The sequence below is a fragment of the Neolamprologus brichardi genome, chromosome 6 (assembly GCF_056152115.1).
Source record: "Neolamprologus brichardi isolate AB-2024 chromosome 6, ASM5615211v1, whole genome shotgun sequence".
NCBI classification, from domain to species: domain Eukaryota; kingdom Metazoa; phylum Chordata; class Actinopteri; order Cichliformes; family Cichlidae; genus Neolamprologus; species Neolamprologus brichardi.
In genome coordinates this window covers 21,119,340-21,136,500 of record NC_142109.1, presented here as the reverse complement: position 1 = coordinate 21,136,500, position 17,161 = coordinate 21,119,340, and the positions used below count along the sequence as shown (strand labels likewise).

The window sequence follows — 17,161 nt, the reverse complement described above, 5'->3', positions numbered from 1 at the left end:
CATCAAGCAGTAAAACAATGCCTTCTAATTAAAGTGAAACTGCAAAAGCAAAACAGAAAAAGTATTTCACCCTTAACATTGCACAATAGGGTTGGAGAGCCAGGCTTAGCCATTTTATCTACTATCTGCTAATTGAACAATTAGCCGTATTTTATGTACCCATAATGTTTCAGCAACAATTAAAATGAATAAATCTCCACAGAGGTCTTTAAGCAAACGTAACTGAGTAAATGCATAAGGCTCGTCTTTGAACTGCACTGAGTATCAGAAGTACAAAGCTGGACAGGCTGCCAAGTGCCATAAAATTTGATTTGTGTACATTCATTCATTATTGATTATAGCTGATGTTTAAATGACCGCAGCAGGTGAGACGTTTTGGGGCATGTGTAATGTAAAATAAGAGCAGGCATATGAATTTCATTGAGCTTGAGCTCTCTTTTATGTCCTTGGCTTACATAGCGCTCATTTCCTTCAGTATTGCTCTTTGCTGGATGGTTTAGCACATGGCAAGAGAGCCAACTCAAGAAGACGTAATCCATTTTGAAATAATAGCTGCACTGTATCAATCCGTGCGAGGCCACCCACTTGGCCAGCAGGCCTGTAGTGCATGGTGGGCTGAAGGAACTGTGGGAAGCCTCATTACTGAACATTTCTTCCCTCTCACTGTACTTTAATTTGATATGTGCACCCATTTGAAATCAATTTATCATTTTACAGTCACTGCAATACTAAGCTAAATTCTTAAATGAAGAACGGGGAGACACAGGTTTGTTCATGAATTTAATACAAACAAAAACCCATGCAAACATACACAAAACCCCTTTTCCCCATCTCACAGAAACCAGCAATACTAAGGAAATCTACACACCGATTTAACAAGCCAAATAAAATAATGCTCAGAAACAATGGCCCAAATAAATACCAAAGAAAAGTGACCACTTATTACAACCACAATTAGAAAAAACAACAACAAAGACAACAAAATAAATAGCTTGATTTAACTTGTTCAACTAAATGTATCTGATGAACTTAGTAACTGAACTGTCGCTGTCAGGATTAGGAGCAGTAGGAGTGTTTTACAGTTAATAACAGTGAAAAACAGCACTGAGCTCAGGGCCTGTACAGAAATAACTTTCTATTACAGCTGTCGGGTACTACTGACCATTATATGTAAGCGACACTGAAGCTATTTCGATGAAAAATTTCACGACTAAACTTTCCACTGAATGCGTCACTTTCTGACAGTGGTCCTTCAGTATCCCATTTATTTGTATAAAGGATTCTCAGCTCTGCTACAAAGTCTGTGCGTCCTCAGTATATCCCTCTTGGTGAAAAAAAACAAACCAAAAAACAAAAAGCAAACCTTCTAAGCTCCATCACACATGCTAAATACAAATTAAGGAGCAGAAATAGGATCAGTACAGAAAATACTTTTTTCTCCATACAAATTTAAATGTTGTTTTTTTATTACTTTGACGCACACAGTCATAGAGGTAAATGTGTACTATTGTCTGAGGTACAGTGCTATAACAGTAAAACGAATTTAAATACCTTGAGTCAGGTAAGAGGTAGTCATATCTGTAGTGAACTGTAAAGATTTACGAGAGCAGCGAGTATTGTTTCAAACTGTTGTGTGCGTCTGTGCAAAGCTCTGTCACATGTGGGCATAAAAACCTGTGCTGTGTGCAAGTTCCCTAGGTGGTGTGTTTCCGCTGAGCTGAGGTCAGCCTCACAAAGTTTCCACACTTGAGGCAGCACGCGTTGGAGTTGCCCTCTTTCCGAGGGATATGCCAGCAGTTGACACAGCGCACCCTGTACTTCTTATACCTTCAAAAGTAAGAGAAAAAAAATGCAGTGGTGGTTCAACTATTTGCCCTTTAATGCTCAGGTGCATAAATGCTGTTTAGTCAAATTATCATAGGCAGATGACTGACTTGTAATAATACTACAAGGCATTTTACAAGCATGGACATTTAATACTTTTCCAAAGTAGATTGTCTGCACATTCTTTTGAGCCCAGCACTACTCCTTATTTCAAAAGCTAACCTGTGTTTATTTCACAAGAGAAATTATGAGCCAGTGAGTACTAACATGCCGTTTCATGCAATCATGAGTTTAATGCATTAGTCATGCATGAAGTAAAGTTTCTGTAAGATGCAGTCAGACTCTTGTGAGAATGGAAAAAAATAAGTTGATCATTTCTGTTGTTTGTGAGGCCTGAACTTGTTTAACTGCACAGTGTTGTGGCAACTGACTGCTCAAAACATGATGAAAAACGATGGCAAAATAAGTAAACATCAACACAAACTGATTTGGAACAGGTTTCCACAAAATACAAGTTAGAATATATTAATTCCTTTAAGCTATACTTCAACATCATCAATGAGGACACAAAGAAAATTTAAGACTCTGTTAAAAATCAGAATAATCCAATTGATTATTGTGATCAGCCCTAATGCACAGCTTCAGTGTTTAAGACATTGAATATTGAATATCGAGCTACCTTATCCCACAGGCATTGCACAGTGGAGTCCCGTCCTCGGCATCTCTCCACATGGGGGTCTTCCTGGTGCAGCATGATGCACAAACTTTACCCTCTAGTGAAACAGAAATGAAAGATTAAGCAAGTAGCAGTAAAACTGAACTGAGTGTGCTTAAATCACTTATTGCCAAGCATTTTTTTTTTTATCTGAATTAAGGAAGTGTTTTAATGCAACCAAACATTGTGACTACATTTGCAATAATCATTTAACCTCCTAGGACCTGGTGTCCACATATGTGGACATCACATTTTGGGTTGTCTAGACCACAATACTAAATTTTGCTCTACAAGGTCCTGATATCCTCCTCTCAGAAACTACATCAGGTAAAAAGATGATTCTTTATTTTTACATTTATCAGCTCCCAATCAGCCCAAATAGCAAAGAGAAATTAAAAATGCATGCCATGAAAGAGTTCAGGTCTTAGGAGGTTAAAGATACATTTGTAATTTTACGCCTCAAAAACTGTATCAAATTATTAAACAATAACCGACTCCAGACAATAACCTCAATTGAGTGAAAGACATTTATATTTTTTAAAAATACAACTACAATCTACAACTTCACTGGAACATTTATACGGCATTTTCTGTTAACTGACCAATATATGAGAACAAGGCTGCATATCTGTCGAGAAGATTGGCTCTTTGGTGCTGCTGGAAATACAGCGCACTGACATTCCCACTTTACCAAAAATGAAACATACGCAAATGTCAAATAGTTATAGATTTGTAAAGAAACTTTGTATAGGAGAAGAAAAGATTTGAAAAATTATGAATGAAATTGAATGAAATTAAAGATATGAATTATGAAAAATTATTTAGAGTATTTTTTAATAGTGTTAGCACTCAGATCTTTAGCTGATGATAAGTACATTTATTTAAAGTTGAGCTTATTTTTCTGTTGTCTTAGCTGACATTCCCGTTCTGGTTATTCAAGTTATTTAAACCACAACTTTCCTAAACACTTGTTTGAAACAGTCACACCTGTCTGACCCTGTTGGGTTACATATTTCTAAGGTGGTGGTGTCCTCTAGTGGAGATTATGGGTATCACACACAAATGCACTTCTATAACACTGTAATGCTGCAGATACTTACTTAATATACTGTATTTTACATACTTTATTTTTTCTTACAAAAAGTTATATATTTTTATTTCCAATATTAATATATTGGGATGTTTTGCTGAGTGTTTCACCATCTGGGGTTAGTTTGGTGTTGTATTCTGGATAAAGTCTCCTAAGACAAAGTTTTTCTAAGACACACTTTTGGGCTGCATAAAAAAAATCTATTTTTTCCTCATATTAATTTAGTTAAAGTTGAAAAATGCAGTGTGTCTGTATTAGATAACTAAATAATTTTTTTTACAAATCCAGTCTCAAACTGTGTTAAGACTAAGATGCCAACATGACCTGTAACACTTGTTCAGAATGTCTTTAATTTAATGCACATTATTATATTAAAAAAAACTAAATAACACTGAAATATGCTAAAAAAAAAATTGTACTTTGAGCTTAATTTTTAACATTGAAAAATCAAATTAAAACAAGCAAAATACTCTGTAAACTCTTCTCTGCATCTTCTGTTAGATGATCCAGGAAAAACAGTAAAATAAACGAGCAGCTTGCTTGAGGACATAGTTAGGGGGTACTCACTTAAAACACTGGTTGTGTGGCCGTTCTCCTCGTCTGAGCTGCTAGTTTTAAATGATTTCTGTGATGACCGTGTCCTCAGCCTGGGTTTTCTCACACTCCTGCAGAGTTCCTTGCTGTTGTGGGTACACACACATAAAACACCAATAATGTGAGAGGATTTCATGTAAGCTCCTACCACGTTTTGTAATACATGGCGTGTACCGAAGATGTGTTTGTCTACCTGTATTTTGAAGTTATGAGAAGCCGACACTGCTCCCTGCTTTCGTCTAGCTCCGTGTCCATCCTGAATGTCACTCCCTGGAAGTCTGGGTCTTGAATATCAACACTGCGACTGGGACAAGGCTGTTTTCTAGGAGTCTTAGTTCTCCACTGGTGCGAAGATGAACCGTGATCCTCCTTTTGCATTGTCCAAAGTTCTGCTTTGGATGGTGCAGAAGATTTTATCGGGGCAGTTGGAGGGGTGTCTCCATCTATGGGGGCATATGCACATTCATCTGGTTTTGAACCTAAGAGAGAATTCTCTGGAGCGCTGAATGTAAGTGATGGTGATTGGGAACAAAGTTGGATGGGGCTCAGAGGAGGCAGCCTGCTGTCACATTGAGCTTCCACAGATAAAGTAAGATTTGCATTAATATCTAGTGACAGTACTGGCTTTGATAGAGTAGTACAAGTCTCATCATCTGAATTACAAGTTAGCTTAGTATTAAGACATGCATTGTGTGCTTGTGATAAAGCATATACAAAAAAGGGTGCATTTAAAATATCCTGTTTGCTAGAAGAACAATCCTTCTCACACTCCTGGCTGCACCCAATTTGTGTGTTGACAGTGAAGTTAACTTCTGTTTTGCTCTTGTGTTGAGGATGCAGAGATGCTGTTGTACTGTCTCCCGGCGAGTCTGCTCTGTCAGTGTCTGTTGTCTCAGCAGTTTCAAGCTGAACACCCATCTCGGAGTCTTTCACACAGCACTGTAGTTTAAATCCATCTCCTGTGGGTCTTCCTGTCACTTTTTCATCAGCACTGACAGAGGGTGTGATTTCTTGTCTCTCAAAGAGATTAGGAGATGGGCCTAACATGCATTCACCAGTTAGAGTGTCACTTTCAATTGCAGCTTCTGTAACATCTGGTGCTGCAGTGGATAATGTGACTGTTGAATAGCCTAATTTCGTGGCAGATGAGGCTGAACTTGGGTCTAACACCTCAAGATTTTCCAAATGAAGCAGCTTTTCACACTGCAAGTTGATCAGGCTCAGCACTTTCCAGGGACTATTGCGTTCACACTGTGATGTAGTTGTGACACTGCTGCTTTGACACTCCTCATTTACCGTTTTCAGCTCATTACATGGCAGCGAACAAGACAAACTATGGTGGCAGGAACCATTACAGGTATGAAATGAATGTGCGTCGCCTTCCATTTTCATTTTTAAAGTATCCTGGACAGAACTAGCAGAGGCTTCAAATGAATGTGGACCCTCTTCTTTTTTAATTACTAAAGGATCCTGGCTATATGTCTTAATCTGTGATTCACTGGGTAGATTTGAGTCTGGGAAACTGTTGTGGATAGGGGATACAAGCTTGGAAACTTCTTGGAAAAGGTAGAAGAGTGCAGACTGGGGTGAATCGTGTTCCACTTTGCTCTGGCTTCCCTGGATAAAGTCAGCTTGCATCCTTGATTTCGTACTCATACTGAGGCACAGTCTGCAATATGAATAGGAACAAATAGCTTTAGGACTAGCAGAGGTAAATCTGTGCATGTTTTCCCTGTACGTTCCCTTCATCTTTTCTCTATTACAAAATATTGTACCTTTAGCCCTTTACACCTCTGACATGACAAATATGCTTCCTACCACAGGTCATTGAAAGATATTAGTTTCTATCAATAGTCCACAAGCAACAAGTTGACTGCAAGCAGCTAAATATTTTATATAACGTAAAATAATAGCATAGCCTAAATATGTGGGTCATATAACTGGAAGACAATTTAGGGTTCAAAAATGGTTAAATTGGACGCTATGTAATTTTCTGTTGCGTATTTAAGGAAAAACAATTTATTTTTAATAAATTATTGACCATTAATAAATACTCAATAAATTTCAAATAAACAACTGTTGAAATCGACCTTGCCCAGCTTTTCAATAGTCACACTTTTTTGTAGTAATTTCACTATTTAATTTCAATTTTTTATTTTTATTTATTTATTTTTCTTACATATTTTTAAATACACGATTCATATAATAATTAAGTCTATTACAAGGGAAACAGATTAAAAAGATTTCTTGCGAGCTAAGAAAGTAATTTATAAACATGTTATTAAAAATGATACAGTAACCGTATGATATTACACAAGATTAATTATCAAGATAATTATTTATTTCTTTTGTTTATACATTATGTAATACAAATGACAAACAAATGACATAAATACTCAGGATCACAGAAATGCTGTTTTTTTATACACACATTCTGCTCAGAAAAAGATACTAGGAGTCGATTGTAAGACTCAAAGTCAAGGAGGTTCTTTTGGTAACACTGGGTAACAGGGTTTTATTAGAGCAACACATTAAATCTGGTCAGAAAAGAATGGAATGTACAAATTATATTAAGAGGTCTGACATTTGTCTACCTTTGGTGTTAGCACCGGAGTCAATCATTCATCACTTCCTCTTTACTGTCACTAACTGTTTTTCTCTTCCTTTTCCAGACAAGATAGGCGCAACATTATTTTAACTGTTATATTTGGATCAATAATTTTTTTTATAAATTACATTTTGTCTCAGAAAAAAATTGTAATTTACACAGCAAACGTATGTTTTGGTATTTTGTGCATGGATTAATGCACATAGGTGAAACAGAAAATGGCTAAGGCTATCCTAAAACTGAGCTAATGCGGCCAATTATATGCATGCAGTTACAGCAGATAAGCTAATGCTATGTTTGTTTTTGTATCAAAAAAGAACTTTAAAAAAATGTAACTAGTTCAACTCACCGGAAAGACTGTAACAAAACTTTTCTGTGGCGTTTAAACGTGTTTGGAAACGTCAAATGTTGCACTTCCTGCCTTCTAGAACGTCGAGTAGCCTAAATTTTTCGCGGTTGTGGGCCGTCGCGAGCGCAGCAGCAAATCCCACTAATATTACGTTAATGCGTTAAAATGAATGCTTTTGAAATCATTGATTTTTTTTTCCTCTTACAGGCCATGAAAAAACGAATGCCTAAAAGTTTAATCAAAAATAGATAATTCTACAGCGCATGCAAGCAGATCTACAATTTAGCATTGTGATTATATTTAAATAAACTCTGTAGGCAATGACTCGCTTTACGTAAACTCAGTATCAGATCTCAGTAAGCACTCGTCAAGTTAAATGATTGCATATTCCGAATCATTATCTGTAATCGTGCATCACCTTCACCTCCTGCCATAATCGATCTTTGTCTTCTATGTTTTTGACCTGTGATGGCCTCTAGCTAACAGTGTCTTTATCATGAGATGAACACGTTTAAAACTCGTGGTCTAACTCTAACTACAAGCGTTCAGCCCACTCTACCTGACATTCATGTGGAGTACCAATCTCGACGCTCACCCGTGATCTTCAATCCGTTGTCAAATAAAAAATTAAGCGTGTCGATTTGCTGGGGAACTCGAACCACTGAAGCTGGTTGCTATGACTGGATCAGATTCTGGGGCCAGAAGAAGGTACGCGGGTGTTTTCCGTTTTCTAGATTACAGCCTGTCTGGGTATAAAAGCTTTGCCACTCCTAACTCCTGTTCATTTTGTAGCTACTACTTGCCTGGATACGCAAGTGGAAAAACCTTTTTCTTTTCCCCGGCAATGGCTGTTAGCTAGTCATGCAGCCAGTAATGGTTATTTAACTGTTGGTGAGTCAGTGATAAGGTCAGTATTGTGGCCTTTGAGTTGTTATTGTAAGGTTGCTGGCTAAAGAGTTAAGGTCATCACCAGGTAACCAATTTTGACAGGGGGCTATCTGGTTGAAGTCGTCATTTCACTTTTAACAACCTATATTAAAACCTTTCACAGATGTGCATTTGCACTAGCAGTCACACACATGAGGTTATAAAATAAAATATGTACAAAAGCAAGAGCCACATTTAAATTCATCACATGCTTGATGGTTGTGAGTTGAGGTTTTTTTTTGCACTTTGGTTCTTTTTAGCTCCAAATCCATAGGGATACTTCCTGAAGTCCGACTTGCATTTGGCTCAACCACTCCAACCTCACTATCCTTCCCAGTTATACCATTTTCTGCAACTGCTGCAGAAGCACTGAGCTTTGGTTAACCAATTAACTTCAGCTTGGGCAGCAATAACCTGGGTGACTCAAGTTGAAATCAGTCGAATTCAGCTGAGGGGGCACGGTGACCTTTTTGGGAAAGCCCAGGTAATGAGTGCACTACTCAAAATAGCTTTTTAAACAGATTTTATTGCACAACTTAAAATATTTGTATTTCATCAGACATAAAATACACAATTCACTTGTGCGTAAGTTGGACAAGTACAGTAGACTTGAGTAAAAGGTAGATGTGGTAAACTTAAACTATGGTAACATGAAGATCACCAGCTTCCAAGCAGACATACTTCCACTTCCAACATCCTGCTGTGGATCCAGCTGGACCAGATCCTCTAATCAAGCCTTAATCACTGACAGTTACAAAGAAAGCACCTTTTTATCTGAAATGCAATTGACATGAACGTTTCTGAAATTTTTGGAGCAAATACAAAATAAGTTTCAACAGTATAAATTCTGCTTTGATTTCTTAGGAGCCCGTGTTTAAGAATCAGGCAAACATGACTGTTTATGGCTTTTTTCTGTCTTGCAGAATAGGATGATTGTGGCAGTGAGCATGTACTTCTACATCATAGACACAAAAATGTATAAATGAGCATGGTGCATACAAAAGTAAATGCTATGCATATAATGATAATAATGGACTAGCCAAAACAATAACAACAATCTTGTGATACTTGTGCGCATTTGAGCTGTAACAAGGAATGTTCCATTAATCAGCACAAAGATTTAACTCTGTTAAATAAAGTCTCCCCCTGCAGTTCTCTCTTTTTTCCAAAAAAAAAAAGAACAGTTTGATTGAATTGTGTCTTAAAGCTGGCCTGAGAAGACGCCACAACCCCCCCAAAACAAAACAAAAAATACAGGATTTGTTAAACATCTTTTCGTTTTTTAAAGATTTTTTTCCCCCCCGAAGTAACATCACCTGTGAGATGTAGTGTCTGACTCTGCCTAGGACTGTCCTGTCAGTGGTTAACTGTAGAATTAGTCAGTTGTTAAGACATCTTGGGAGTTGCTACGGACTTTTCTGTCCTTGTCATGCTTTTCTTCATGGTTGCACCCCCCTCCCAAACTCAACCAGTACATATGGTGCTTAGTGCAAAGCTAAAAGCTTCAATTTTTCTGAACACCCTATCTCACTTGTCAGTGAGGTTTGGGAACATGGCCATCCACGTAGAAGTTCCTGGTGACCTTGGGCAAGGTGACTTCAATCCCATCAAGCTCTGGAGTAAGAATGATCTGACATCCCAGCCTGGAGTTCTCCTGCAGCATCGGCGCCATGTCAAGCATGTCATCCTCCCTATGAATGGATATATGTGTCAATAATAATGATTTTCTTTCGAACTGCATCACATAGATTTGTCAAACTTAATGTGACATGGTTAAATAAGATGGCACTGGTAGCAGTCCTACCTCTCTTCAGGTTCTTGCAGTTTGTCAAAATGAGCAGCACTCACATAAACATGACATGTTGAGCAAGCAAGAGACGCCTCACAGGCTCCTAAATATTACAAGACAAATATCTCAATGACAATGGTGCAAGGATAATGGTGTTCATCTACAGTTCATCTGTAACGACCCTCACCTTCCAGGTCAATGCCATGCTTGTGAGCCAGGTAGAGGACACTGTCTCCCACTTTAGCTTTCACAGGGATCCTCTGGCCTGACCGATCTATATACACCACGTTGACACTGAACAGAAGACATCAAACTATTAAAAGCAACAAACAAACAGGTGATACAACATTTTATGTCTGTGATGCATTCAAGATTACATGAGCTCTTAAAGTAAATTTGTTTTTTGTTTTTCAAAGAAACGGATAATTAAAGTGTTTATTTCACCATCCTCAACTTATAATATACAAAATATATATAAATAATGAAGTCTGAAAATCTCTAAATGATTTTATCTATTAAGTATCAGAGGTCTATTTTTTAATCTTATCTGGCATTTTATTTATTTTTTAAATAAGAATAACTTTAAATGCAACAAGAGGTCTGCTTATTTTTAAGTATGTGCTCTCAAATTAATAACTCACATAAGCACTCTTTAATGGTTTAGGGTGCTTTTAAACTGGATCCAGCCGCTGCCTTGGTTGTGAGTTTTAATTTTCCATTTACACTTAAGTCTAACTTCGGCTTTAGTTTTTGACAGAAGTAGCTGTGATAACAATTCTCATTAAAAGTATTACGATGTATCCATGTATGTGCAGTTCACCGTACCCTGTTATTTCACAATAAAAGCCTCAGCTGACTTACACATCCTCAGGGTCCTCTGCATTGGAGCTCCCCTCCTCACTGTGGTAAAGACCTGGGGAAAGAGCAACACAGCCATTATTACTGTGAGATTGAAAGGTGACATCAGCTCCTTCACTTTGATAATGGGACTGATTTACTTATTGCACCCAAGTTTCACATCCCTAACTGGGATTGCCGAAACGAAGTTACGCAAGTGTTATTGAACCGACTTTCCAGGCAGATAACTGCTAATTTTACTGACCAAACGTGGCTGGCATCGCCGATGACTGAAACTTCACCAAGAAGAAAACTCATGAGCACTTATTCAGACTTATCGTAAACCAACAGTCCTGACAGGAAAACCGGCTTTAAGCTAAATTTTAGCAGGTTGCATCACTCACCTATACTCGTCTGTAAGTGTCGGTTTATCGTCCGGAGACTATTAAAGGACCCCGTCCTTTGTAAACTAGCCACATTCTTCGCATTACACTTTAACCTGGACAGTGGACACGTGCTACAGTCCGGGATAACTCGAGAAAGCCTCAAAGTCAGTCCCATGCTCGACCGGACTGCAGCAGAGGCCGCCATGACTCTGTTTTGGTCACATGACTGCACGCAGCCAATAGGAAACTAGCAACGAAGCGGCGACATTTCTGCTGTGTAGAGCTGCTCTGACAGCAGAGGGTGCCCCCGCGTCACCAGCTGCACGTGAGAGAAGGCCGATTATGTCTGTGTTGCAAACGTTTACACGTGGACCTAAATGAACTTATACGATAAAATTTAGTGAAAGTGCTAAAAGTGGCAGAGCTCATTATGTTGAAAGAAGCCTGTGAGAGGGACTGTCTATGATATAGTCATTAGTGTTGTTGTATTAATATGTGAATGCTGTATTTTTTAACTTTATTTTCACTGCTTATCTGTTTAACAGGTTGCACATATGAATAATTTTATGATACAGCTTGCTATAAAAAGTCAGCACATAAAGCTCTCATATATTTTAGAAATTGAAGTACGTATGTAATTAAGTACCACGGGATTTTGTACTGAAGTACAGCACCACGAAAAAGTCTCGAGCCATCCCTCATTTATTTCTATTTTACTTTCACACAGGCAGATTTCCATGTAATTCCTTAAAATGAGGAAACTGCACAAGTGAATGGCAAAAAAATGGCAGGCCTAAAAGAAAACTACCCACAGCAGATGAACAGTATCGGAAAGTCATGTACTTAAGAAAGAGAAGAAGATCCAGCACAACCCTGACACAGGACCTGAGAGGTGCATCTTGCCCCTCTGCATTTGCTGTTTGATTCAGCCTCAACAGACATGGTCTCAGTGAAAGGGTGGATGTGAAGAAGGAACTGCTAAGGAAGGGAAACAGGGGGAAAAGGCTGAGACGGCAACAGGTCTTATGAAATGATGAATCTGAATTTGACATTTCTGGTTCAAATCCTCATATATAGGATATAAAGTATCTACAGCCATCTGTAAACCACAGTGGAGACTGTCAGTTTGAGTCTAAATGTCAAAGCTGATAGAATTCAGAATGCAAAAATAATAATAATAATTTGATCCACCATGCAAAACCGTTTGGGAAGGATCTGAGAGCCAATATAATAATTTTTTTTATATGAAAATGATTCCAAACATTCTGTCAGTCCAGTAAAAGCAAACTGGGACAGAAAGCAAAACACACACGCGCACACAATGGAACATGGGAGAAGAGTGGTGTGGTGGTTAGCACTGAGTCATCATAGCAAGGTCCTGGGTTTAAATCCACTGACCTTCAGCGTGTTCTCCACATGTGTGCGTGGGTTCTCTTTGGGTACTCTGGCTTTTTCCCACAGTCTCAAGACATGCAGTCAGTGGGATTAGTTTAATTAGTGAATGAGAGTGTGAATGGTTTTTGAACAACAGACAAACAACAGACTGAGACCCATCCAAGGTGTACCCTGCTTCTTACCCTGCTTCTCCCCAGAGGCTGGACCTCAACATTATTAAAGCAGCGTGAGATCATCTTAACAGAGAACAGAACAAAAGGCAGCCAACATCCAGAGAAGAGCTTTGAATTTAATACAAGAAGCCTGGAGAACTATTCCTGAAGACTACTTAAAGAAAGTATAAGAAAGCTTGCCTATGAAAGTACAGGCCATGTTGAGAAATAAAGGTGATCATACCTAAAGCTGACTTTCAAGCTCCCTAGACTTTTACTATCTATGTTTTTGCAGATATACTCTATTTCCATTTATGTCTTCAAATGTTTCAGTAGATATTCAACAAGTATTGTCTTTCCACTGAGTCATTGCTAAAGACTTTTATACAGTTGTATAAACTAGCATTGAAAGACAATACTGAAGAACTAATACCTTAAAAAGAAAATAGACAACGTGTTCCAAATTACATTTAACCACAGGAGACTCATTATAAACTGAAATCAACTAACGGTTAAAAAAAAGAATAGATTGAACTCAGTACAAACAGCAAGATTAGTTTGCCTCCATTAGGCACCGGCACATCTAAGTTATTATAGACTATATAGGTTTTTTATTTTACCTTCTATTTAAACAAAATGTCTTGTAGAAATACATTTTCCATACACTTAGGCGCTATAAGCACATATGCAAAACATACTTCAGTGTTATAATATAAATAACGTCCTAATGTGAAAAAAAAATATGGCAGTAAATTTCAATCTGTTTAAAAGAAGACATTTTATACAACATACCTACGCAACACAGCTGCAGCTTTGACTAGTCTAAGCCTGTTAAAATTATATGGTTCTGATTAAGGAAGCAGGTTATATTTCAGAAGTATTAGACAGTTTTGCCCCAGTGCTTCCCTCTGTAAATGGCCTACAGTACACAACAATAAATTCATGTTTTGCCCTGTTCTGCATGTGCTGAAGGCAATCTTAGATAAGAAATGATGCAGGCTGGCAGCAGGACCCTGTATGACTGAGACCACTGTGTGTAAAGACAAAGACGTAATGTTATGACTAGAGGCAGGTTAAAGGCTCAGCCGCTCTGTTTCTCTCTTGCTCGGTCTCTTGTGCTCAACTTCCACTCGAGCAAAAAGTCAGCTGCTGTTAAACATGTAACCCTTTTGCAGAAAAGCGCCGTGTTGATACTTGAGGTGTAATTTATTGGCCTCGGGGACCCTATAATAAAAAACGATGAGCTCATTCTGCGTGATATCACTAGAAGTCTTGTTTCACTTCTTATCTTTCCTTCACTGTGTCATAATGACCTATGGTTTGGGGAAAAGCAGACACTTAAAGTGGGTTTAAGATGCACACTAAACACCCCATCTGGTTCTGGCTGTGGAGGTTCCTCCCATGTGGATGGCAATAAAAAGTAAATGGGGACCTCTGTCTGCTTTTTCCCCTTTATTTTATAGTAAGCCCTTGCACTCAACTCGCTGGCATATAGATTATAACTTTTAATGTACTCTAAATCCACATAATGAAACACTGTTACACTTTTATGTGTGTACTCACGCACACACACACACACACCTGCACAGTACTATCTGAGTGTCTGAGAAGTCTGTGAATTTAGATCCCCTACTACATCTTTTGTCCTGAGGTCCTGCAGGATCGCTGTGGTGTGTGTGTGTGTGTGTGTGTGTGTGTGTGTGTGTGTGTGTGTGTGTGTGTGTGTGTGTGTGTGTGTGTGTGTGTGTGTGTGCGCATGTTTTTGAGTCTGTATTGACATGTATTGGGTGGAGTTTCTTAACGCTTGACTTGGTTAGCTAGGTGGCCTGTAGCTGTTCCTTAAGATTACATTTTCTTTGCTTCCTGATGACTATGCTGTGCAAAAACCCAAACACCCCCACATTCATACTTTTTTAATCTACTCACAACTGTAATATTTAAACAAGACACTTCTTAGAAATGATGTGGTCACACAGCACACACCCTTGGATTAAAAAAAACCAACCCTCTCTTAACAATTGTTGCTAACCCAGAGTTAAGCAGAGACATTATGAATAGTGCAGAGACATTTTGCAGTTATGCAGTTACCTGGTGAATCTCCAGGAACTACAGCATGCATATATGTGTGCTGTTTATGTTTCCAGGGACATGGAAAAACAATTTTTTTGCCTGCAGTACTTTGGGTGCTTTCAATTACTCCTATCAGCACTCCCCCTGTTCTTTTTCCTTGTTAATGACACCCCACCCTCCCACCTCTCTCCAATGCACCACAATGCAGCTTTTCCCTCCCTCTTTTTAACTTTAAACAAGTCCTATTATATAACATACACTCACTGGATACTTTGTTAAGTACACACGAACAGCCTACTTATTTGTTAAATGCAAATTTCGAATCATCCAATCACCTGCAACTCAGTGCCTGTAGGCATGTAGACATGATGAAGGCTACTCACTGAAGTTCAAACTGAGCATCAGTTAAGCGATTCTGAATGTGGCATGGTTGTTGTTGGTGCCAGACCGGCTGGTCTGAATGTTAAAAAAAAACAAAAAACTGTGATTTTCCCGCATAACCGTCTCTGGGGTTTACAGAAAATGGTCAGAAAAAAAGGAAAATATCCAGTCAGCAACAGTTCTCTGGAAATGGCTTGTTGATGACTTGCCAGAGGTCAGAGCAAAATGGCTAGACTCTTTCGAGCTGACAGGAAGGTGACTCAAACAACCGCTTATTACAACCAACGTATGCACAATGCAGCAAACCCTCGAGAAGATCGATTACAGCAGCAGAAGACTACACAGGAGCAATGAAACTGGACAACAGAAAATTGGAAAAGCATTGCCTGGTCCGAGGAGTCTCTTCTGCTACATTCAGGTGTCAAGGTTATAGTTTGGCATAAACATGAAAGCATGGGTCCCTCCTGCCTTGCAACAGTCATTCAAGCTGGTGGTAGTGTAATGGTGTTTTTGTTGGCACACTTTGGGCCGTTTACTTGCTGACCATGTCCATCCCTGCATGATCACAGCATAACCATCTTCTGCTAGCTGCTTTTAGCAGGATAATCACAAAGCTCAAATCATGCCAAGAGAAGAAGAGAAGAGTCCCATCATGGATGTGAAGGTGACAAATCTGCAGTAACTGTTTGATGCTGTCAAAATCTCGGGAATATTTCCAGCGACTTGTTGAATCTATGCCATGAAGAATTAAAGACATTTCAAAACCAAAAGGGGGTCCAACCCAGTACTAACAAGCTGTACCTAATAAAGTGACCAGTGAATGTATATTTATGTATATTTATTCAGCCACTGCTAGAAAAATACCATAAAAGATTCACCCTTAACACAAAAATTTGCAGTGCAGGTAAATCCATACGGTATATCTTGCTTTCCACATTGATCTCCAAGCTATTCAAAAGTGATCAATAACAGCCAAAGAGCTGGATGACGTCTCTTTATTTATTTATTTATTTATTTTTTCATAAGGATCATGCATAAGTTACCCAATGAGTATTTAACCACAGGGGAAAATAGTCCCCCGAATTTCAGCACATAGGCTACTCATTTCCGAATAGCATTTGTAAAACTTAGTTTAGCCTTAATGAAAAAAAAATGGAGCTATACATGTGGGTGTTGTTATGGAAGCAATTATATATGGAGTTGAGGATGAGCGCCACCGACTGTGTGAGTCAGAAAGAATTTAGATCACTGACAATAGGAAGATTATAGAATAACAAATTGGATTGTTTGTTTCCATTAAGAATAAAAGAAAGTGTAAGTTCTTGAATGTTTGCGAGTGTTGGAGGATTTCGCTTGAAAATGGCTGCTTTCTGTTCACATTTCATTTCCTGCATTTAATGTCGTTTCTGGCTTTATTGTCAGTATCATCAGTTGTGGTGTTGTTTATTGGGCCACTAAGTTGAATGACAGCAGCAATTTTGTTTGATTTCAGATGTTTTATTGCACTCCTTTGGGACCAATCTGCCTAGAGTTAGATGGATGTCAGATGTGCGATTTTAAGGAAGTGAACAGTTTTAATGCTTTATGGAACAGCTCTGGCTTTGAAGCAGCTTTGAATGATGCAGCCAAAGAATGCGTTTACTTCCTTCAGCTTTTAGTGCCCGGCTAAATGAGACCTTTATGTTAAAATGAAATGTCGAGATTAGTTTCATCATCACTGCTGACTATGTTTTGTAATTGAGTTGCATTTAATCTTCATCTTAAAGCTTGAAACCAGTGTGTGTTTGCATACTTCATTTCAAGTGCATGCCTGCATATGAGCAGCACGGTTATTGTCCCATCCTCTCCGATGACTCACACACACTAATTAGAAGCAGGTTAAAAAAGAAAGAAAGTGCCCTTATGCCCTTTCATGCTTCACGAGTGTGGGAAAGCTTGTTTCTCAGCCAGGCAAAAAGGAAACTTACCATAATCTGAGTAAACACGGCAACAGCCTGGGACCTGGCATCACGGCATGACGAATGCTTTCTTACTCAGTGTCTGG

The 17,161-nt window shown here is 38.6% G+C and overlaps 2 protein-coding genes across 2 annotated transcripts; both read right to left on the bottom strand.

Annotated features, from left to right (window-relative positions):
* Positions 1 to 1,694: 1,694 nt before the first annotated feature.
* On the bottom strand, positions 1,695 to 7,806 carry zglp1 (zinc finger GATA like protein 1). The gene is made up of 5 exons (XM_035906410.2): positions 7,740 to 7,806; positions 4,417 to 5,892; positions 4,197 to 4,309; positions 2,504 to 2,597; positions 1,695 to 1,827 (listed from the first exon to the last, which is right to left on the bottom strand). Exons 1-5 carry the CDS (start codon positions 7,748 to 7,750, stop codon positions 1,695 to 1,697), a joined length of 1,827 nt encoding a protein of 608 aa, XP_035762303.2. The 5' UTR covers positions 7,751 to 7,806.
* An 813-nt stretch (positions 7,807 to 8,619) lies between these two features.
* Positions 8,620 to 11,345, bottom strand: fdx2 (ferredoxin 2). Its single transcript, XM_006787395.3, has 5 exons — positions 11,138 to 11,345; positions 10,758 to 10,809; positions 10,084 to 10,190; positions 9,912 to 9,999; positions 8,620 to 9,798 (listed from the first exon to the last, which is right to left on the bottom strand). Exons 1-5 carry the CDS (start codon positions 11,322 to 11,324, stop codon positions 9,642 to 9,644), a joined length of 591 nt encoding a protein of 196 aa, XP_006787458.1. The 5' UTR covers positions 11,325 to 11,345; the 3' UTR covers positions 8,620 to 9,641.
* Positions 11,346 to 17,161: the final 5,816 nt, after the last annotated feature.

Coding starts and splice junctions, on each gene's coding strand:
- zglp1 (XM_035906410.2), bottom strand. Junction 4,310..4,416: donor CTCATAACTTCAAAATACAG/GTAGACAAACAC, acceptor TACCCACAACAG/CAAGGAACTCTGCAGGAGTG. Junction 2,598..4,196: donor CCACACAACCAGTGTTTTAA/GTGAGTACCCCC, acceptor CTGTTTCACTAG/AGGGTAAAGTTTGTGCATCA.
- fdx2 (XM_006787395.3), bottom strand. CDS start 11,324: ATGGCGGCCTCTGCTGCAGTCCGGTCGAGCATGGGACTGACTTTGAGG. Junction 10,000..10,083: donor GCATGGCATTGACCTGGAAG/GTGAGGGTCGTT, acceptor TGTAATATTTAG/GAGCCTGTGAGGCGTCTCTT. Junction 9,799..9,911: donor CTGCAAGAACCTGAAGAGAG/GTAGGACTGCTA, acceptor ATCCATTCATAG/GGAGGATGACATGCTTGACA.